Source organism: Solanum lycopersicum, chromosome 6 (assembly GCF_036512215.1).
Source record: "Solanum lycopersicum chromosome 6, SLM_r2.1".
In the NCBI taxonomy this organism is placed as follows: domain Eukaryota; kingdom Viridiplantae; phylum Streptophyta; class Magnoliopsida; order Solanales; family Solanaceae; genus Solanum; species Solanum lycopersicum.
This window is the reverse complement of record NC_090805.1, coordinates 2,276,461-2,286,215: the sequence shown is the minus strand read 5'-3', so window position 1 is coordinate 2,286,215 and position 9,755 is coordinate 2,276,461. Positions and strand designations below refer to the sequence as shown.

The 9,755-nt window shown below is 25.3% G+C and overlaps 1 protein-coding gene across 1 annotated transcript; it reads right to left on the bottom strand.

Moving 5' to 3' along the window:
• Positions 1–2,293: 2,293 nt before the first annotated feature.
• On the bottom strand, positions 2,294–8,756 carry LOC101268688 (protein CUP-SHAPED COTYLEDON 3-like). Its single transcript, XM_004240449.5, has 3 exons — positions 8,423–8,756; positions 4,507–4,772; positions 2,294–2,875 (listed from the first exon to the last, which is right to left on the bottom strand). Exons 1-3 carry the CDS (start codon positions 8,589–8,591, stop codon positions 2,462–2,464), a joined length of 849 nt encoding a protein of 282 aa, XP_004240497.1. The 5' UTR covers positions 8,592–8,756; the 3' UTR covers positions 2,294–2,461.
• Positions 8,757–9,755: the final 999 nt, after the last annotated feature.

The following is a 9,755-nucleotide window of genomic DNA, read 5'->3' as shown; positions in this document are numbered from 1 at the left end:
ATACATAGATAATTTATAATCAACAATTTCTCCTTTGATACCTCAACTACCACAAAGTCATAACTTAGAAAAGTATTCATACGACAATAAATTTTAAACTCCTATCTTATTAGTTTTTTTATTAAAAAAAATTAACGTACTTTCACATGATAATATGATGATTTAATTTACTTTCTTGTTTGTTCGTGGTGTTCAATAAAAAGTCAAGATTTACATTACATAAACTTGTCGCAAGCAGTATCGTGTCAAATAGATTGTTACTTACCTTTGTTTCTTTGAATCAAATGTGCAATTTGAACATCAAAGCAGAGAAATTGATTAACAGTAAATCTCTTGCAATTATTTGGCAATTCATCAATATCATGAAAAAGAAACGATAGAGGATATCACTAAAAACAATTAGCAATAAATCTAGCAAAACAAATCCACACCAAAAATAATAAGAGCCTATATTGAAAGAGACTAAAAGCAAAAGTTAAGAGTTTATTATGAGATTCTGTAATTGGACTTTTCATTTTCTTCAAATATCATATTATTTGAACTTAGACTCATTAATAAATATGATAGGAGCATTTTTTTTTAATATTTCATTAATAGCATACTTTATAATTAATATTTTTTTTAATCATGAAAATAATAATTTAATTATTAAAGGGCTTAAGGACTTAAATTTTACCATTATGTAATTAAAATATTCGTATTTAATTAATTAATTGATTAATCAAATTTTAATTTAATAAAAGGGCAAAATTGCAACGACTACTGTTGATCGTTTTAAGCACTAGAACTTTTTATGTTATAAAATATTTTTCGATAGATTCTAATTGGATATTTTGAACTATTCTTGATTACAATTATGAAATTAGTGAGGTAGTTTTATATTTGAATTAGTTGGTGGTTAAAGAAGATAATATTAAAATTGATAGTGGGGCTTTTCCCTATTTTTATATGGGCAACTTTCATATATAGCAAAAAAAAAAAAATACATATTTGTATCCTATAGCAAAGTTTGCATAATTGCGCTCTATAGCAAACATAAAACTGTATAATTCGTTATATATATACAATTGTATAATTCGCTGGCCTAAATTGTATAATTCGCTGCAATTGTATAATTCGCTATCCTATTTCACTGCAATTGTATAATTCCCTGCCTATTTCGCTGCAATATTTGTATAAAATTTTCTTTGCATACAATTGAATCGAAGTAAAATGTATGTATATTGCATAATTATAAGTGTATAGGAAGAAGATATATGTTTTTCTCTCGCTTTATACAAAAACAGAAACACAATATATACACTTCTGTTGTATAAAGCGAGAGAAAATTGTATTTCACTGCAATTGTATAATTCGCAATTGTATATTTCGTTGGCCTTTTTCGCTGCAATATTTGTATAAAATTTGCATTTGTCTACAATTGAATTGAAGTAAATGTTTGTAAATTGTATAATTAAGTGTATAGCACGAAGATATATGTTTTTGCATGTGTATATACAATTTTCTCTCGCTTTATACAAAACAGAAACACAATTTATACACTTCTGTGTATAAAGCAAGAGAGGCGAGCAGAGGGAGAGTGGCGAGCGAGAATGGGAGAGTGGCGAGCGAGATTTTTGAGAGAGAGGCGACTGGCAAACTTTGACTAACGTTTGCTATGGAGCACTATTAAATCAAACCGTACCTATTTCATTTATTTTAAATTATTAATTTACTATTATATATAATTATCCCTTTTTATAATTAGTTATATATAATAATTAGGCTATAATTAACCTCTAGGGGAAAGAAAGAAACTCACCTGTAGAGGAGCCAATTCCATAAACGACTTAAGGTGAGAGTTTTTCTTCAATTTTTCTTGATGGGGCAATTATGAGTGAATCATTAGAAGGAATAATGTACTGTTAATTGCATGTTCAAATGTGAGTAGTGGATCGCATAATCTAGTAGGATTTTAATGTTGAAAAATATATCATATTGTTTGATGAAAGTCTCAACTGAACTATCTGTGAATATTATGTAGAATTTGAGTAGATAAGCATGTGTTGTCTTGTGTATAAAAACTGACAAGATAATATAAAAAAAAAATAGAGATTCTTTATTTATTTTTTTAATAGAAAAAGAATGTATGTTGATACATGTAATAATTGAGTTGTATGCAAATCAAAAGTATATGTGTATATAAATATTTATAACAAGCTAAATATAAGAAACTTATGAAACTTCAATTACTAAGAAACTTATGAAACTTCAATTACTAAATAAAAAATAGAAAAGAAAAAAAGAACAAATATCACCAAATCAATCACATAACTTTTACCTTATCAAACTCACAAACAAACACTAAAATATACACATATACATTCACATGTTCTACAAATAATATTTAATGTATTTCTTTTTTTTCTCTCTCTCTACAAACAATAATCCAACAAATTAATAATTACTATGACTAATAATTTTATATAAAAACCAAACTATTTTCATCCTCAAATTTCATATCCCCATCAAGGCAAGAATGCACCCCTCCATCTTGTAAACTTGATTCTTCAAAATAATTCATGTCAAACAAGAAACCAAACTCATCCTCCTTGCCACATTTTGAGTGAATTATTTCATTTGCTAGAACTTTGTTTATCTCTTGTGACAATTGAAGATTATTGCTCGAGTTCTGATTTTGATAGATAGAGTTAGTTGAAAAATTAGGCAAGGTCGATGGGCGATATTCGCCGCCACCATAGGACAATAACTTAGGCATAGTTCCTTCATGATTGTCCATATTGAAAGATGTGATACTTGTACTCTCATTGTTAGTACTATTGATGTTTTCATCTTTAGTACCTTTGAAAAATACTCTACATAATACCCAATCTTCCTGTTCAAATATAATAAAAACCATATAGTTAGGTCTAATATATAATAATGTAATAATATTATTGAACTAACCAGTTTAGCTTCTATAAATGGACAGTTCAAGAAAATTATTTATAATATAAGTAATCATTCATAAAAAGCATGATTAGGCATCTGAATAAATACAAAAGTTTATTACTGGTTAATCACAAGTGAAAAATAAATAGATTGTCTGTATATATAAGTTAAATTTTTTAGAACTTAATTAATTTTAATTCTAGGTACCTATAATAATGTAGATATCTTTTAAGTTCTATGTACTAATGAAAAATATAGTCACACAATTAAATCACTTGCAAGATAATTAATAAGTCGATTTATAAGATAAGTATTATTGGGTAATCGAAGAAGAGAAACTAATATGCTATCACATGTTAAACTACATTATTACGTAAAAATCTTTATGTATATATCGGGCATATACACAGTTTATTGGAGACCATCAACAAAACACAATAATTTTAGCTCAGACTTTGTATATGTGTTGAAAAAGAAAACATTAAATATATGGATAGGTTAGGGGTTTGGTGTGATAGATATGATCCTATGCTGTCAAAATTTATAAACTTAACATTCTGAATCCTCTATGTTATACTTATCTGTTTCAATTTATATGACATTATTTAACCAAACATGAAGTCAGAGAAATAAATGAGAACTTTATTATATTTATCGAACTTCCCTTATTAAAATCAATGCTTATATTTAATTGATTTTTTTTAAAATAAAGTACTAAGTGGAATTAAATAAGAATAAAAGAGATATAATGTTATTAGATAGTTGTCAAATAAAAAAATGCATGTCACAAAAAAAAAAGTTTTTAACTTATCATAGAATATAATCTTGCTAGACACCATCCATTATTTTCAAACTAGGTAGGAGGTTTCTAAGAAGTTTCTTATAAAGACATATTTGTCACTTTCTCTTGAGACAATATTTTTTTCAAACATATATACCACATAAGACACTTGACTTTAACTTTCTCTATAATTACTATATGTGACTTAAAAAGTCTTCCTCATGTTTCTTGGGTATCAATCCTAAAAGACCTTTTTAGACTTTATAGTGTGTATGTTAGACTTAAGTAGGAATATTTTTATACCATCAAGCATTTTTAAAAAAAATAGTACATAAGATGATCACTCGATAATGGACAATTTCTTTTTTTAGAAAGTCACTTAATTAAGGGGTTTTTTTCTTAGAAAAAATTATTTAACTTTGATTTTCAACTCAAAAAATATCCATCTAAATCATTCAATTATGACTCACCCAACTTGACTTGGCCTGCTAAAAAATAAAATTGAGCGACTTTCTAAGAAAATAATCTATAATAAGTCATTCCTATTTGAGATATTATAGATAAACCTTTATATACTATAAGCATCAATTCACTACTAGAAAAGAATAATCAGAAATTTCAACAGACTTCCCATAGAAATGATACTCGATACAACTATTTTCTATGGAAATGTTAGTCACAAATTAATTATGATTGTTCTAATAGTGATGATTGATAAATCATGTAAACATAGTAACTAACATGTTATCACATGTTAAAATGTAAAGACGATATAAAAAGAATTTATTACTTACCTTAGGAGGTATATGAGGATTTTCAAGTCGAAATTCATGCATAATCCAACCTGTTTTAATCCCATGAGGAGCTCTATTTTTGTAAAAAACCAAAGTTTTTCTCATGCCAATGAGTGCACCTGTTTGAGGATCAAACACTGTTCTATCTTTGCCAGTAGCTTTCCAATATCCAGAAATTGTTGCCCTATTTGTTCGAAAACCGGTTGCATATTTTCGATCTCGAAAACTAAAGAAATACCACTCGTTTGAGTTCAATTTTGCCACCTCTACATAAAGTATAACATAATAAATTAGTTAAAAACAAGAAATAAGGACAACCGAGGCCGGGGGGTGGGTGGGGGGGGGGATGAATTCGTGACGGAATATTTATGACGATAGGCTAGCAAGGTCATCGCGATATGTGATGGTTTTGTGAAGGAATTCATCAATTTGGAGGACAAGTATGTTTTTTCTGATAGGTTAAGCTTTTAGATAACATATGGTCATATAATTTAGGGAAAACTAGATATACATTCATATCATATATATATATTAGTTCTATCTGTGCTTTCATATAATTACATAAGTTACCACTAATTAATAAATTTCTATCAAATATTGAGAAAGATACAACTAGATACATGTATAGATATACTAAAATAAGGAGAGAGGTCAGCGAGATGGGAGGGAGACGAGTGAGGTAGTCATGTATTCCAGATCTATACAAATCGTGCTAGATACAATATTTATATGTATGTATATGATGTGATTCACGTGTATCTAGGATAATATACAAGATACATAAGAGAGTTGTGAGTGAGATTTGTTATGTATATGAAATCCACTTGTATACAATATAATCTAGAACAAATTACATATAATTTTGATCTCATGTATCCATCTCTAGATCATTTTAGATTCGCAATATTATAAACTACCATGTATATAAGTAATCAGATTCTAAACTAATGAGATTTCTGTAAGTTTCTCACTAATTTAACATAACATCACAAAACATAAATGTCCTATTTCAAAGTCTCACCACCTTCTATTATCAGAAAGAAATTTCACGAACATGTTTAAGTACTTGTGAAAAAAAGAATCGAGCAAGTACATGAATGTTTGGAGGCGTCGAAGACATAGTAAACAAAACATTTTTATTTTACAATTTAAATTTTTAAATAAGATGATCCCACGATTTAACAGAAGAAAGAGACAAGAATAACTATGGATGACAAAGTAAATATTCAAGGCTAAACAATAGTACTACACTTGTTTCCTCTTTTACCTAAAGCTTCTGAAAAGTAAATATGTAAAGTAAAACAATGGAATTTATTATTTTCTTATTATCTTTTTTGAAAATAAAGTTTTTAACTTTTTATTTTTGTTTGGTTGTTAATAGTAGAATTATTTAGATGGTGGGAAGTCCAAATCACTTTCATGTCTTTACCTAATAAAAATGTTCAAAAAGAATATTAAGTTAGTTAAGACTTGTACATTTTGTTTTAATTAATTCTTAATTTTTCTTTAATTAACTAAATTCTCATACTCGTGAAACCTTAATTAATCAATCTATTTTGGTGAAGATAATTTTAGTTGGTTAATTATTTATATATAGTGTAAATATTATTTCCCAAGTAATTTAGCATATTAAAACTATCATGGAAATTAGAGATATATTAAATATATCAAAATGTTATTTAATGTTATGATTTTAAACATATCATCTGATAAATTAAAATTAAAAAATTGTAAAAATATATATTTTTAGATGAAATAAAAAAAAATAGAGCAAGCAAATTGAAACGGAGAGAGTATATATTTAGGACATTCTATCTCATATATTATTCTGCTCAAAGTCTTTAATAAAAAGAATAAATTACACTTTAAATCTCTTGAATTTTATTTTTGGAAAAGAAAAAATATATATTTTTATACACTCATTAATATTCCTTATTAAACTATAAAACATTTCGAAAAAAAAATAATTCACAGAAATAATGTATAAAATATATGCTATGTGAATATGAAAATCTATACGTAATATGATTGTATAATATAACGAGTCAGTTACATTTTTTTTAATTTGATTATCGACTAACACTTATTATACAAATTTGCTTATAATTACTTTATAAATAAAAAATTATTGTATAAATAATTACTGATTTATATATTAAGTACTCTAACGTAGTTCTGATGAAAATGTTTATACACGTGATACCCACATAGATTATTTTTATTTACATAAATTTAAATTATATAAATTTAATTAATCATGACTTTAATACGAATCGAAAACGGATTAAAAAAAATTAGCTGACATAAAAATTAAGAAAGCTTTGAGCAGAATATAATAAAAGCATCCTTTTCTTTAAAGTTAGTGTGTCCACTTAACTTAAGGAAGGTTCCTTTAAATTAATTTCACTTTTAAGGAAAAAAATTATTATTATAATAAAAGAAGCACAAAACAGGCAGAAAAAGGTGTAAAAATATAATTAAAATTTTAACAATTTTTAAATAAATATAGAAACGGATACAGAATCATGAGTTTCAATGTCTAATAGAAAAATTGTTCACATAATAATTAAGGATAATTAAAGAGAAAGAAAGAATTTTTGATGTAATCAAAATAATTAGTCAGATCAGTAAATTTTAAATAATTAAAAAATATAAAAGAAGAAGAATATCCATAATTAATGAGAACTTCTCATTTGTCTAAAAATGGATTAGAAAAACATTTATCATGAAGAAGATTAACCTCTCCTCATGTCATTAGTATTATTAGTCAGGACAGTGAATTTTGAATAAAAAAATATATAGAGCAAAAAAGAAAAAAATATGTACATAATTAAGGAGAAAAAAAGTCAAGAATATGAATAACAACAAGAATTAATATGAAAAACAACCTCTCGATCATTATGTAATCAAGATAATAATTGGATCAGTAAATTTTGAATACACATAAACAAAAGAAAAAAATTACATGAAAAAAAACATGTCAAAAAAATATATATTATGAATCGAATCAGTAAAGTTTGAATACTAAAAAAAGACCCAAGGAAGAAGAAGAATATATAATCAAGAAGAACCTCTTTGTTGTATAAAAATGATTTAGGAAAAACATTTGTCAAGAATATAAACAAGAAGAATTAACATAAAGAACCTATTATCTTGTAATTAAGATAATTAATTGGATCAGTAAATTTCGAATACACAAGAAAAAATAAGAAAGAACACAAGGAAGAAGAATATGTCATGAAATTTGAATTACTAGTTGGAATAGTAAATTTTGATTACTCAAAAAACTAAAGAAAAAGAATCAAAAAAGCATGTCATGAAATTTGAATTACTAATTGAATCAGTAAATTCTAAATACACAAACAACAAAAAAAAAAGAAGAAGAACATGTCATGAAATTTGAATTACTAGTCGAAGCAGTAAATTCTGAATACATAAATAACTAAAGAAAAAAATCAAAAAATCATGTCATAAAACTTGTCTTATTACTCGAATCAGTAAATTCTAAATACATAAATAACTAAAAGAAAAACAAAAAAAAAACACATCATGAAATTTGAATTATCAACTGAATCAGTAAATTATGAATGCACAAATAACAAAACAAGAAGAAGGAGAAGAACATATCATGAAAAATCTGTTATTAGTCAGGTCAGTAAATTTTGAATACACAAATAACTAAAGAAAAAAATCGAAAAATCATGTCATAAAACCGTCTTACTAATCGAATCAGTAAATTCTGAATACATAGATAACTAAAAGAAGAACCAAAAAAAAAACATATCATAAAATTTGAATTATCAATTGAATTAGTAAATTCTGAATGTACAAATAACAAAACGAGAAGAAGGAGAAGAACATGTCATGAAAAATCTGTTATTAGTCAGGTCAGTAAATTTTGAATAAAGAAATTTACCAGGAAGTTGCCATGGCTCACAAGTATGAAGATCAATTTCCACTAAAGTTCCTTTAATAACTTCTTGATTAGCAATTTTCTTGTAAAGATAATGAGATATTAATTCTTCATCACTAGGATAGAATCTAAATCCTGGTGGCAAACTTGATCCAATATCTCTTAAACCCATATTTAATATAATAATTTTTGGTAATTAAGAAAAATTAAAAAAAAAAAGTAGATCTCTCTTTTTTTTTTCTTTTTGGGATTTGGAAAGAGAGAAAAGGGCATATATTTTTTTTGTTGATTAATAAAAATGGTGTATATTTATATAGTGGGAGAGGTTGAAAAGAACACTTTGCCACTTGTAATTAGTTACATAATTTAAGCAGCTTATGTTTGTGTAAAGTTAGTTATTGTATATTCTTGGAACTTTCATGATAAACCAAAGTCACAAGAAATCTACTTTTGTTGGCATAGTTTTATGAAAAATATATAATGGGATTTATAGATGACATTGTTGTATACTGATTGTGTAAATAATTTTTTTTATATAATAAAAATAATTAATTTAATTGGTCATTAGACGAATCTATTCATATATTGATTATAAAATTATGTGAACTCAATTAATATAAAATTTAAATATTGGACTATGAATTTAATTATGTTAACTTAAAATAATAACAAAATTCATAAATTTTAAATTTTAAATTATTTTATCAACTTAAAATATAAAATTCTTTTTTAAGTAGGTTTTTAGTTATGTATTAGTTTAATCAGCGTATAAATTTTGTTAAATCATTAGATTCACTTTATCTATATTTTTTAGTTTTGAATTCATATTACTAAGTTATATATATTTTTTAATTATTTTGAATGTCGCTAATATTTTTGTATGTTTTACAATAGTTTATTTTAACAATATAATATAAGTTATCACGAGTTCTTTCCTTCATATTTTTTTTTGGCAGCACTTCATTTCCTTGGTTAAAATCATTTGATTTTTATCCAATTTACTTTCAAACACTTTATAAAAAATGATCATTAGTGACAATTAATTTTTAATTACTGCTAAATATGTATTTTTAGCGGCAATTAACACTCTTTGTATATATCCCTAAAGCCTTTTGCGATATCGACTCTACTGATATTTAATTAATGCCGATAAAGATTTCAGCACTTTTTATTAGTAACAATGTTTAATGCCACTAAAAGTTATTTTTATTATAGTAAAATTCGATTAATTTAAATTTTTATCGATAAATATCAAACTTTCTCTACTAAAGATAAAAGACTTTAATTTTCATTTCCATAACTCAAATATGTGAATCTTTAGCTTCAATCATTTATT